The sequence below is a fragment of the Mustela nivalis genome, assembly GCF_964662115.1.
Source record: "Mustela nivalis genome assembly, chromosome: 1".
NCBI lineage: Eukaryota > Metazoa > Chordata > Mammalia > Carnivora > Mustelidae > Mustela > Mustela nivalis.
Window position 1 is genome coordinate 131,539,823 of NC_139020.1, and position 13,731 is coordinate 131,553,553.

Genomic DNA, 13,731 nt, shown 5'->3' on the forward strand with positions numbered 1-13,731 from the left:
ATCCTTCCTGGATGACCAAGTTCAACACTAGGCACAGTCACTGTCAACAGAATCAGCCTCTTGGCCTCTGAAGGCCTAAGCTATATTGAAGTTAATGAACTAAAAACCAAGCCTTCTTAAAAGATACCATATTTTCCATGTTTGATAATGTAGGACTAACATACTTTCTTACCCTGTAGCTTTTATACAACAGTAAAAAAATCAATTTTTGAATTATGTAACATACCCTCAGTGCCTTGACTACTTGCTACAATTGTAACTGACAGCACAGACAGCTCATCTGGAAATTACTGGGTTGTAATCATATCGTCCCCATCAATTAACAGTACATACATTTTGAGATATATATCTATCTTTATCTCTTGTAACTGAAATAAAATCTATAAATAGGTACACACTCGAAACAGCAATAAACAGCTTTTAGCAGAATTTATCAGGTCCTGAATTTTCATAATATAGTTAACTCTCTGTTCACTGATAAATGGAGGGTCTATTTTCTATCTATTTGAAGGAGATTTTCAATTCTATGCTTGCTACTCATTTTTCTCTGCTGCTTTTGGATCACCTATTAGTGTGTATTTAGAGGCTGAAAACTCATTTTAATATTAAGTACCACCAGAAAGTTATGGAGGAACATTTGTGCTCCCTCTTCTTTCTTTCACGACCCTGCTCCCAATGCATATTCAATGTAGTTTACATTTCCAGCAAAATATACGTGAATTTTGGGTTTTCTATACAACCGTTCCCCTACATTAGCACAAATCATCAAGAGCTAACTAACCTATGAAGACTGTAAGCATTTTCATTTTTAGAAACAACCATTTTTCAAAGCAAATTTCAAATTCTCCAGCAGAGTACACTAAAAGGGCTAATTCATTCTCCCTCCTCAAAGGCACCAAGTAGATGACCATTCTGAGATAGTTTGAAGCCGTATTCCAACACAAGCCTCCTGGTGCAGACTGTGCTCACCATCTCTGGGATCAGGGGACACACTTGCAGACTTGTCACTGTCACAGCACAGCAGGATACTTGTGAGAAACACCAGTGTAAAGAACCAATGCTGGAGAAGTACTTTTCCTTGTAGAGGGAGTTAACAAATACATCTTGATAGCTGTTTGGAGCTGGAAGGCTCCCCCGGGGAGCAATCCAAACCTCTCACTTCAGGGTGAGGAAGCAAGTGGTCAGAAGGCTTTAGGACTTTGCTTACAGTTCATTTCACGGGTGAGTCAATGAGACCTCCAGTGGCTTCTACGGGCATCAACTGCTCTCTCTGTCTTTTACTGTTTCATTCACACCTTTATGCAGGGAGGGGCAGTAGCAGGAATATTTACCTTTGAGATGAAAGTAGACAAGCTTTTCATGATTGACATGAGAAGAAAGAGAAATAAAAAGACGAGCTGCCAAACAAGGAGACTCTCTCTCAGCACAGGGATCAGTTACAAAATGCCCTAGTGATACTCATGTTCCAATACTTTGCTTAAGTGCACTGCTGTCTCCTTACAACTGGGGACTTCGTTTTCATCAATTGTTCCATCCTCATGCACTTCCTTTCTCACTTACTGTGATATTAATACTTGACATTTCCTTAGAGATACAACTTTATACTTCTACAGTCATTTGGCTTGGTTCCTCAGAAAATTTAAGCTACAGCATTAAGAGATTCTCTGACTCATTTGCCTGCCATCAGTTAGAATTACTACTGACTATGGCTTGTTATCAAAGCAATACTGAAATCATATTTGGTTAGAACAATAAAACAGTACAATTAAGAAATATATAAAATAACATTCATTTCCATTCTGAAAGTGGGCATGTATGTCTCCTGGCATTAAAATACATTTACAATGTGTTAATGATCTGAAGTCCTCTTTTCTTTAAATCATGTGTGATAACTCTACATTAAGAAGAAAAGAATGTAGTTTTAAACGAGATAATCTTATGCAAGGCAACCAGAATATTCTAATAGAAACCAACTATATAAAGTCTAATACTTCATCTAGGCAATGATAGATAACACCAGGTAATGGGAGAATAAACATATACTCATTATTGAGTAATACTCATTATTTTGTGCCATTGGGGAATAAAATCCATTTAAGTTTACCAGTGGCAATGTCAACAATTTCAGATTTTTAATAATTTTGGATGAATCTTCTTAAGCAGAGTATATGGAATGTGGCTTAAGGTCTTCATACTGATCCAAGGGTACACGATTGTTCTCAAAACCAGCTCCTGAACATGGCTCCTGAACAAGGGAACCCTTTAAGATGTGACTGAGGCATGGCTCAGGATATTCGTTCTGACACTAAATGGCCACAGACTCTGTCCTTTGTGAGGTCTCAGGGCTGAATTTTGTAGATTTTCTGCCATCATGTTACTATTTCCTGCTTCTATATAGCATAGATAGCAGAGTCCCACCACTAAAAATAAATGCAGCTGTTTCTAATCTGCTATGAATAGGGGTACTTAATACAGAGCTCTCTGTAAATCGTGGAAAATAAGAGGACACAGGTTCTCAGTAAGAACCTGAAGGGCTGTCTTATAAGTAAAGTTCACGCAGGAGATGATGCACAGAAAAGCCATGACACAGAAAATGCGCTTGCATGAGGCCGTGGCCACTCTCCGCCACGCCAGCAGTGCCCCCGCTTATTGGAGGGCAGCTCGGAACTGCATGGTCTCCCGAGTTTCTTCTGCTCTGACATTCGATGGCCCTAAGTCCTGGTGTGCGGACTCACTCACTGGCTGCCCGTGGTTCTGTTTAGCTTTGCTCTCCCTGTTAAGAGTCTGGCTGGTCTTCCTCAGGGGTACAGCAGCTCGATGACTGGCTGCCTGCCCCGCGCTTCTGCCAGTACCAACCACATGGAGGAATGTTACTGAGTGTTGGAACTTCCCGTTTCCCATTCTCTCCTCCAGCCAGGAGCACCAGGACACAATGTTAGCAGAATCAGAGTGGACCACTTTCAAGTTCTGCGTTGTGACAGTTCATGCCACAACCTGCGGGCATCCATGGGACTCAGGAGTATACAGTATAGTCCTAAGCATATGAGGACATGCATGTGAAAGAAATACCTTAACAAACCACCTCATAACGTGCTCCTATTAAGAACAATATGGTATCTGATACTGCAACTTAAAAAGGATCTAATACAATTGATTGTTTATAATTAAATATTGTATTAATTTCTATTTCTAGGAAGGTGGTTTCTCATAGGCAGGTGAGGAAATCCCAGGCTACATTGCAAGTGTTTTCTTCAGATTTATTGGTATTTTTTCCTTACCTTTGTTCAATTGCACGGGCATGCTTTCCGATTTCATCAGTCGCTGCTGCTGCTGCTGCTGCTGCTGCTGCTGCTGCTGCAAATGTTGCCTGGGGACCTCTGCTAAGGTCCTGGTGGGAACCACAGCAGTGGAAGAGCTGCCACTACCACCTGCTGGTACAGGGCCACCCGCACCGCCTGGGGCAGTCATTGCTGGAGAAATCAACTTTCTTCCAAAATTGATCAGGCTATTAGAGACTTTATTTATATTCAGGGGAGCACCTTTGGCATTGGTCCTGTAAAAAAAAAAAAAAAATAGAAGGAGAAACATCACTTATGTTAGAGGACAAACCTATTTCACATATTCCATTGGTATAAAAGATATTTTAACTGCTTTGAAAAAGGCCATTTACTAGATCAGCTATAAGAAGTAAGAACTTAAGTGATCACAGAATAATAATACAGTAAGATTCTTCAAGAGGTGGTGTATGAAAAAGGTCTTTGAACTTTTCATTCACTCATTCATTCATTCATTCAACAAATGGGACCTATGTTGTGCTAACACTGTGCTAGGTTCTGGGGATACAATCGTCCAGAGCATAGTTCCCCTCTTGGAGTTTCCAGTCTAGTAGGGGAGAAAGATATAATTGTCTTAATAAAGCAAGGTTAAAACCTGTGATGAGCGCTCTAAAGAAGAGGTACAGGGCTGGGCAAGCCTTGGGGTAGTCACAGAAGGTAGCACATATGAATCAAAGTAGACAGCAAACTTCCCATAAGCCCTGATGTGTGGGTATTGGGCTACATTTAATCTGACTTTGAAAAATAAATGTGTCTGAGAGTCACAAAATAAAATTAGTAAGAGTTATATAGAATTGCCTACTACCTGAGAATTGCAATCCACCTTCACTACCCTGACCAGCCCTGGCTGTCCAAATCTTCCTTCTCTACTGCCCTGCTTTACCTTTAGTTTTTCTTATTTATTTGAAAGAGAGAAAGAGAGAGCACAAGCAGGGTCAGGGGGAGAGAATGGGGAGGGAGAAACAGAAACCCTGCTGAGAAGACAGCCTGATGCAGGGCTCCGTCCTAGGACCCCAAGATCATGACCTAAGCCAAAAGCAGACACTTAACTGATTGAGTCACCTAGGTAACCCCCCCCCCCCCCCATTCTACTTTTCTTGGTGGCACCTTGCATCATCTGACATGCTGCCTATTTTACTTGATTGGTTATTATTTGTCCATCTCCTCCAATCCCTGTTCAAACAAAAGTTTCACAAAGACAAGGATTGTCTCTCTGCTATATTGCCATTGCCTAGCATATAACAGATGTTTTATAAATATTTGTTAAAAGGCACCTACCTGTAGTCTAAGTTTTTCCACCTTTACCATAACGAGTCCTTGTTCCTAGCCATGGCCAGCTTCTCTATTTGTGGTCTGGATCCCATCCTCTGATCTTTCGAAATTGTTGCCCCTGCACTTCCCTCTCTTGAATCATCATTTTCTCCTTATGTGTCATTCCCATTAACATACAACCATGGTGTGTGTGTGTATGTGTGACTGTGAGCTTGTGCACGCACACATTTGCACACACCCACTTGAACTTATCCTTGACCCCTTGAACCTCCTTTCTACTTACTGTTCCCACTTTTCCTCCTCTTCACAATGTATTTTTTCAAAAAGCCCTCTTACATGCTACTTCTGCTTCTTTGGTCCTAAGCCTACTACAATCCGGTTGTGGCCTCCTGGCCATTGTTCAGAAACCTCTCCTCCACCATCCCCAATTATCTCTATGCTGCACAGCTGATAGGTCACTCTTATTTTATCCTGCCCTCAGTGGCAGTGAAGTCCGTAAGCACCCCTCCGCTCACACTTCCTCACTTGGCTGCCATGGTTTGCCAGGATCTGTGTTCCAACTCTCCAGCAAACAGAGGACACCAAGTAAACATTTGTTAACGGAATAACTCCTGAATGACTTCCTCCCAGATGATTCATAATCTTGAAGTATCTCAGGGATATTATCTTGAAGACCAGTTACAATTATAAATTATTTTAGTTGAAGGAGGTAGTCCAATTCCAGGACAATACCAATGTTTGTATTTTTATTACCCCAATCATTAATAGAAGCTAATTTTCTCTCATTTTGCTTTTTTTTTTTTTCCAGAGAAGTAGAAAAATGAAAATCAACTTTGAGGGATGCATTTACTTAATTGGAGTTAACTTGAATTTTACTATCATTTCCTTCTCTCAGATCTACCTGGCAGCTCTTATGTAGTAATTCTCCTACATTTTATATAACAGCTGTATCCTTGGCACTGCTAGATATAGCTTGAAGACAGAACTGATCCATAGTTCTATAATAAAAAGAACACTGTGCTTCTTCCTTTCATAAAGTTTTTCTATAATGGTACTAGCTAATATTATGGGCTAGGTATTGGAGACTTACATTACTTTAGAGATAGGACAAATCAAATTTAAAACCTGGAATTCAGCTTTATGAGGGAAAGATCTATTCATTTACAACTCAATGAAATGTGAAAAAAATCATTTTTCAAATGATTCTTTTTGCACTGGGTTTTATTTTTAAAGAATTTTAAATGCCCTTCCAAAAATTATTGAAAATAACATTTCTTAATGGAGATAAGGATATATAGTGATTATGCACCACTTACTTCCAGTTTCCAGCTGCTTCCTAATGAAGTACAGCATTCTTAATTTACAGACACTACAGCTTGCCACAGAGAAGACACTCAATCCACGTTTATTGAAAAAAGAAAGAATGAAATGAAAAGAACTCATAAATGGTGGATTAAGTAAGGCATTCACCTCTGGCACTGTATTCTCTATTCAGTGGCTTGCACACATTCCCATTTCTTGTGCATGAGAGTAGGAAGAAGAGCTATCATGACACTGAAGTTCTACTGCATTTTAGTTTTGCTTGTTTGCAAGTCAAAATTCATAATTCACAGATATGAAGAAGTTATAATGTTGTTACCCTTTTTTATAAGCAAAAATGTACTAGTCAAATTCCCACACTGCCAGTTGTAAAATTTATATGTTGATAAAAGTACTAAGAAACTGCTAGAGCATTATCAAGAGAATATGGTTAATGCATCTTCATTACTACTAATAACCGCAAAAAACATATAGATCAAGCTCATGCCGCGCAATTTTTCATCCAAATCGCTCTTAAAAGGGGATGAACACTGTTTTCCTTTTTTGAATATTTTTTGTTTTCAACCAACTTTTCCCCTCATCCACTACCCACTGCTTCCAGAAGAACATTTTCTTTTCAAAACAACTATTGAAGGTGATGCTACATCTTTCAGATATAAACAGCTGTAAACCATAGACTTCTAGGTAAAGCACCGTATCCACAGTCTGTTTGTTTTGCAGGATGACAATTTTTTGGCCAAAGGATCTTAAATATCAGTAGCAGCATTCTTTACAAGAAGTCCTTGTCAATTTGCGATGATTATTACTGGCTGTGATGTACACTATTAAGTCATGTGTGTTAAATTGACGAAAATTAATGCAGTTGTCAGAGACTTGATGGACATCGAGTACTGGGTTGGACAAACAATGGAGTGCAATGTGTCAACAGTGTTGAAATAAATAGTAAGAGAACTCTGGAGTTAAGATATTAAGCAAATCTAATGAGTAACTGGTTTTGTATAATCAAATTCTTTCATTATTACTGTCTAATAAATACTATTATTAAATTAACAAAATAGTACCATATGGGAGGGACTGTTCTGAAATTGTTGTCAACACCCTACTGTTGGCACAAACTCATTTAGCAGGTAAAAAGAGTAACAATGGGGCATTTTTCTTAAGATTCAAGATTCCTTAAAACACCTGTATCAAAACCCAACCTGGCTTCACTGTTGGGCCCCTTTGGATCAGTTTCTAAAATTCTAAAAATGGGTGGCTCTTATTGCCTCTTCCTACCCACTTGAGCTCTGGTAGCCTGGCTTTCTAATGCATACTCTACTGAAAGAGCTTCTAGTGTTTCCAATGCCTTCTTAACTGCCAGAGTCATGGGCTGTTTTCATTCAACTTCTAAAATTTTTTTAAAGCTTAAAAAAAAAACAAAAACAAAAACAAAAAGCCCGAACTAAAATCATTATCACATGATCACCTCTGTAAAACTCTCCACAACAGTGGGGATTTTCCTTTCCTGTTATCCAAACTTCGGCACAATCCCAGGCTTTTTCTTTTCTATCTAAGGATTTATTTTTTAGGTCTGATATTAAGTGTCTGATATTTGTTTATCTCACTCCTTCTGTGATTAAAATTTTGTTACATGCTTGTTTATATTTTTGTCAGAGTTTTCAATTTATCTGTACTTATTTTTCTCTATACTCTAATTTATATTTTCCTTGTTATTTCCTTTCTTGTGTTCCCCAAGGTTGAATGCTTGGTTTATTTGTTCATTCATCCACTCATTCACTTATTCATTCCCTCTCTTTCCCAAAATAAGAGTTTAAAGCTATATATTTGCCTCTGATTATAGCAATAGCATCAAAGTTTTCCCCACACATTTTCTAAATAGTCCATTGGCTCAATTATTACTTAGGTACATTTTAAAGTTTCAGATGGTTGGTTTTGTTTATGTTTAAATGTAACACCCACTTTGTTTTATTGAATAAAAACAGAAATATCAGAAGAATGGAAGTGGGGGAGAATGTTCTAATTTTTCAAAAGGATTGTAGCAACCACCAACTGGAAAACAGACTGGCTTATTCAAATTTTTTTTACTAATTACTTAGAAATGGTTGTAGTTTATTACAAGTAGCCATATGGTTCACTAAAAACAAGTCATTCTAAGGCAACTTTATTTCTTATCTGAAGTATTAAAGTCTGTTAGATTTATCAAGTTATGTCAGTGCCAGTGGGATCTAATGGAGGATAAATGTGTGCTCAGTTATAGGTGGGGAGCTGTACCTCAGGTTTACTGCTGAATGTTCTAGCACCCACCAAGGACTTCTGGTGATGACAACTATCTTCACACTTGGTTCACAGACCTGCTCTGCTCACAGTCCATTTTTTAAGGTCATAATCTTCCTTCCATCAGTGAGCTGCACAGGTGGGGAAAGTTGCATAGCTATTCTCTGGACTAAGTTTCCTTATCTTTAAACAAAGAAGCTGAATTATATATTTTGGGTACCTCTTAGATAGAGAATTCTCTAATTTTGTGACTCAAGGAAAGGAAACATGCTCCTATTCAATTTGAGATACCCAATCTATCAGATAAAAGAATCAAAATTTAAAATACTCCCAACAGGCTAGCACAAGAAATGAATTAAGCAGATAAAATCTAACAAAGAGAAATAAAATCTTAGCACTTAGGTTAAACCTTTTTATAACTGTGCATTACACACAAAATAGAGAGGTGGATTAACATGAGTTCATATTAAAAAACAGACAGACTTCCAAACATTAGTGTCTTAGTTTGGTCTATAAGGCTAATACAAGCCCAGAGGAAAGCTGCTATAGAAAAGTAAGATTCTTAACCTGCACTAATACTAAATGAGTGAACTTTTAGTTTCCAGTCTGGCATGTAAGAAGCTTGGAAGTTTCTGCTCTTTCCTAACAACCAGAAAAAAGTTGAACAAATTGAAAGAAAACAAAACAAAGCAAAAACAAATTTTTCTTAGATCCATAAGAGAAGTGAGGTCATAGGGCAAACTGCTGTCCCCAGATCAGACAGACTGGCAGATGACCACAGAGAATCAGGCTTGACTAGAGCAGATACCCACAGGAAGCTGAGCTGGAGTAGGGAAATGTGAAGTGCAACTGCCCAGTTATTAGGGGCCCAGCTGGACAGATTAAAAACTCCAAGGGGCCTGGTCATACAGGGGGCCGCCCACACTTCTGATTTTTACTTCTTGGAGCTCTACCAGAGTGTCGTGGTGAAAATGAGAGAAAAACTGTGCATACAACAGGTAGAATGGAAAGGAACCATTTTGAAATACACCTGAGCGTCCTGTTTTTCTTAACATTATCTGCCCTCAGGAGAAACTATGTAACCAAAGTCTAACCTGCTGAGGTTTTGTCAGAGCTTATCTGACCTGAGGGAAGGGAAACACCCAACCCCAAACCCCTCTAGCCACCCTGTCCCACCTAAGTTGAGGAGGTTGGATAAGAGGCATGTGTGATGTTCATAGTATGAAGGTGCTGGCTCATGAAAGGTTGAGACCTATTCACGGGACTACACAATGCTTCCTCTCCTCACACACCTTATCCGTGTATCACTGTAAGTCTACTCACAGCAGTTCCTTTAACCCACTACATCATATCCAACTATCAGAAAAAAAAAATCACAAGACTTACTAAAGAAAAAAAAAAAGACACAGTTTGAAGCAACAGAGCAAGCATCAGAACCAGACTCAGATATAGCAGGGATGCTGGATTACCAGACTGGGAATTTAAAACAACTGTGATTAAAATGCAAGGGCTCTAATAGATAAGTAGACAGCATGCATGAACAGATGGGAAATGTAAGCAGAGAAAAGAAAGTTCTGAGAAAGAAAAAGAAAAGAAATAATGGAGATAAAAAGTACTGTATAACAGAAATGAAGAGTGTCTTTGCTAGGCTTATTAGCAGACAATCTACAGCTGAGGAAAGAGACTATCCAAACTTCTGAGGTTGAGGATTTTTTAACAGACATTCCCCAAACTGAAAAGCAAACACAAAAATGACAGAAAAATACTAGAACAGACTATCCAAGAACGGTGGGACAATTATAAAAGGTGTAGCGTATGCATACTAGGACTACCAGAGGAGAAGAGGGAGAGAAAGTAATATTTGAAATAATTACAATTGAGAATCTCCCCAAATTAGTGCCAGACACCAAACCACACACCGAGAAAGCTCAGAGAACCCAGGCAGGGTAAGTGCCCCCCAAGTATACTTCATCATATCATTTTTAAACTTAAGGAAATCACAGATTAAGACATAAATCCTGGAAGAAACCAGAAGGAAAAAAAAAATCTTACCTATTCAAGAGTAAAGATAACCACCTTCTTAGAAACCATGCATGCAAGAAGAAAGTGGAGTATTTAAATATTCAGAGAAAAAACCCACCAACCTAGAATTCTGTACCCTGTGAAATTTCCCTTCAAAAGTAAATACGGTACCTGTATATAGAAAATATGTATCACTGTTAATAGTAAATAAACATATGACTAGAAATACTAGGTGAGAGCCTACATTACAGAAGCTAACTGTATAGCTACAGCAGACAGCGTTTGGTGAGGCATTAATTTCTGGCAGAATTGAGATGTGTGTTTATAAAGTGGAGTAGAATAGTGGGGAGTTTTTAAAACTATGCTGAAAGAGGAATGGCTTAAGAAAAGCTGGGAAACGAGTCTTACAATATCATGAGAGTTGCCATGGGGGAAAGCAGTCCTTTATGGCATGGCTTTAAAAAACAAAATGAGTGGGGCACCTGGGTGGCTCAGTCAGTTCAGCCTCTGCCTTCAGCTCATGTCATATCTCACAGTCCTGGAATTGAGCCCCACATCGGGGCTCCCTGCTCAGTGGGAGTCTTCTCCCTCTGCCTCTGCTGCTCTCCCTGCTTGTTTTCTCTCTCTCTGCGCGTCAAATAAACAAACAATAAATCTTAAAAAAACAAAACAAAACAAAAAGAGTTACAAGACTTACAGAAAACAGTTCAAAAAGAAATCCTTTCTAATGGTTTAACATGTTCTATTTAAAATAGTAAGTGCTCCAATTCTGGAACTGTATAAAAAGATGGGAAAATCACCCTCAGACACACAGGCTTCCTCAGCCTCGCCCAGGTGAGAGACAGGCTTAGATGAAAGGCCCTTTCCAGCTCTAAGTGTTTATGACCTTCAGGTGCCAAAGGGCTTCTGCCATCACATTCATTAAACTGTTGAAATGACAGGGCAAAATGAGAGGCCTGAAGGAATGTTGACCGAACAAACTTAGGGGCCTGTTTGCCCTGCCTCTTTATCTCCACCTTTCATTTCTACCCTGTTCTCTTTGCCCCTCCTTCTTCCTCCATGTTTATCGTCCTTCTGTTTTCCTCTATTTTTCTTCCCACTCCCCTTTTTTGTATCATAGTCCCCTTTTCTTTCAGTTTCTCATCTCATTCTACCTATACTTTTTTTTTCCCCACCATAAAACCATGGAACTTACTTTAAAATTATTTTCTTAAGTGTAAAGAGTAGTTGGAAAAAGTAATTATAAATACATGATTCAGTTTTTGGATAGAAACTATATTCCCTTTACATCTCTGTGATTTTGCTAGAAATCTACATTATTGACCTACCCTCAATGGATTATCATTCATATTTATTTCTTTCATATTTATGGTCATTGATATTTTCTTTGGAAATTCAGAACAGTTGACAGGGTTGCGACATAGTAGTGTTCAAGATGATTCTAACACTTGAGCTAACATTTATGATATACTTCTGCTTAGAAATTCTGTGAGCCGAAGGCTTCAAGTTCTATCAAATGAATTGGTTTCAGCCTTTCCTAATTCTTTATCTTTAAAATTGAGAATATCAAATTTGCTTCAGTGCAGACATCTATATGTAATTCTAAATGTTTGCCATATTGTGAGGTTTCTATTATCTTAGAAAACAAACTATCCACATCTCAAGAAACTCCAGGTTTCACAGATCTTTATGAAAACAAAATGATAAAAGTTCATTTGTTATTACTTATTCCTTAGGAGTCATAGGTAACATTTACTCCTTTCAGCTATAAAGGCTATGATTATTTTGCATGTGGCAGGTAAATATTTGTTAATGTGATATGAAGCAAAAGGAGTATAGTACTTGCTAGGGATAAAAAGGGTGGTATAATATGTGTTTGGATATAAGATGAACTGTGGGGCCTACCTAAATGGGTCTGAACACAATTCATAATATTTGTTAAACTAGTACAAAAAATAATAAGGAATTATGTATTAGTTGCAGTGTATAAAAATCATTACACTTCCGAAGATTTACCTATAGAAATAAATATTGAGGTTTCTGTTCCTATAATTTTCAATTCTACCATTTTCAGCTAATTTACTTCCTGACCCAGAGTATCTGAAGGATATAAATTTCTCCCATCAGTAACCATGATTCACAATATCAAAGTCTTTAGAGGGTCAGGGATTCTCTAGCCTAGGGAAATGCATCAGAATGAAAGAGGATATAATTCTGAGATGCCCTCATGTTGGGGGGAGTTCTGTCCTCTTCACCTCTCTTCCCTCATTTTGAGAATCATTAAATATCTTCATAATTAAAATCACAAGCAGCTTTTGAGAGTTTGAGGCAGGATGTATGGGAGTCAGTAAAGATAAAGAAATGTGTGAGTTCATGGAAGAGTCCAAGGAAACACTTACACTAAAAAAATACAGGCATAGAAGGGAATGGGTTAGATGCAGAAAAAAATTTTTTTTCTCTTAATCAAAAAAAATATATAAGACCTATATACGAAAAGCTATGAAACATTGAGCGATTTGGAAGACATAACTAAATGAGGTGATCCATGGTCATGGAGAAGAAAATTCAGTAATATTACAGTATAGGTTCTTTCCAAACTGATCTATAGATTCAATGTAATCCCAGGAATTTTTATCAAAATTGACAAGTTTATTCTAAAATTTATATGGGAATGCAAAGGCCTTAGAATAGCCAAAATAATGAGGAAGAGTAAAGCTGGAGGACTCAGACTACTTAAAATCAAGACTTGCTATTAAAGTGCATGAATAAGTAATGATGGTTATTAGACAAAGAATAGAACACACAGAAAGAGACATACATACATATGGTCAACTGACTTTCAACCAAGGATCTGGCTCAACTCACTTGGGAAAGGAAAGACTAAATAGATGGCACTGAACAGCTGGCTATCTACAAAGAAAAAGAAGGACCTAATCTCTACCTCACTCCAAACACAAAAATTAATTTGAGGTGGACCACAGATTTAATACAAATACTAGAACCACAGAGCTTTTAGAAAAATGCAGAATATCTTTGAGACTCTACAGTAAAGGCTTAACTCAGCAGGCCTGGGTTGCCGGAATCCTGCGCATTCCAAAGCTGTTTTGGACAGGCCCTTGACAGACAACTGGGATCACCTCCAGCCCCTGGAAAGTCCTGCCTGGTAAGATTGTCTTCGTAGAGCTGGGGGCTTGGGCCACACCAAACAGTTCCTGCTTACACTGGATTTATGGTTAAAGTTTGTTTTTATTCAACCTGGGTCCTGTGCCACTCGATATCAGTCTGACCTCTGAGGGGACTGGTGTCTGAGTAGCTAGTGTTAGTCACACTGTTCTTTTATGCCTACATGACTGACCCCTAATAAAAACTCTTTGGGGGATACCAAAGCTTGGGTGAGTTCCCCTAGCTGGCAACACTTACCATGCGTTGTAATACTTTGTTCCTGGGAGATTTAAGCACTGCACTGGGACAGGGCAATTGCAAACGTGTACCTGGTTTTTCCTAGACT

The 13,731-nt window shown here is 38.4% G+C and overlaps 1 protein-coding gene across 15 annotated transcripts in view; it reads right to left on the reverse strand.

Moving 5' to 3' along the window:
- Positions 1–13,731, reverse strand: part of TBC1D5 (TBC1 domain family member 5) — a 546,098-nt gene that overhangs the window by 66,424 nt on the left and 465,943 nt on the right. For all 15 annotated transcript variants that reach the window (XM_082684967.1, XM_082684972.1, XM_082684966.1 and 12 more), the window contains one exon: positions 3,279–3,553. In XM_082684967.1, coding sequence (XP_082541093.1) covers positions 3,279–3,553 — 275 coding nt within the window. The remainder of the gene's footprint in view (positions 1–3,278; positions 3,554–13,731) is intronic.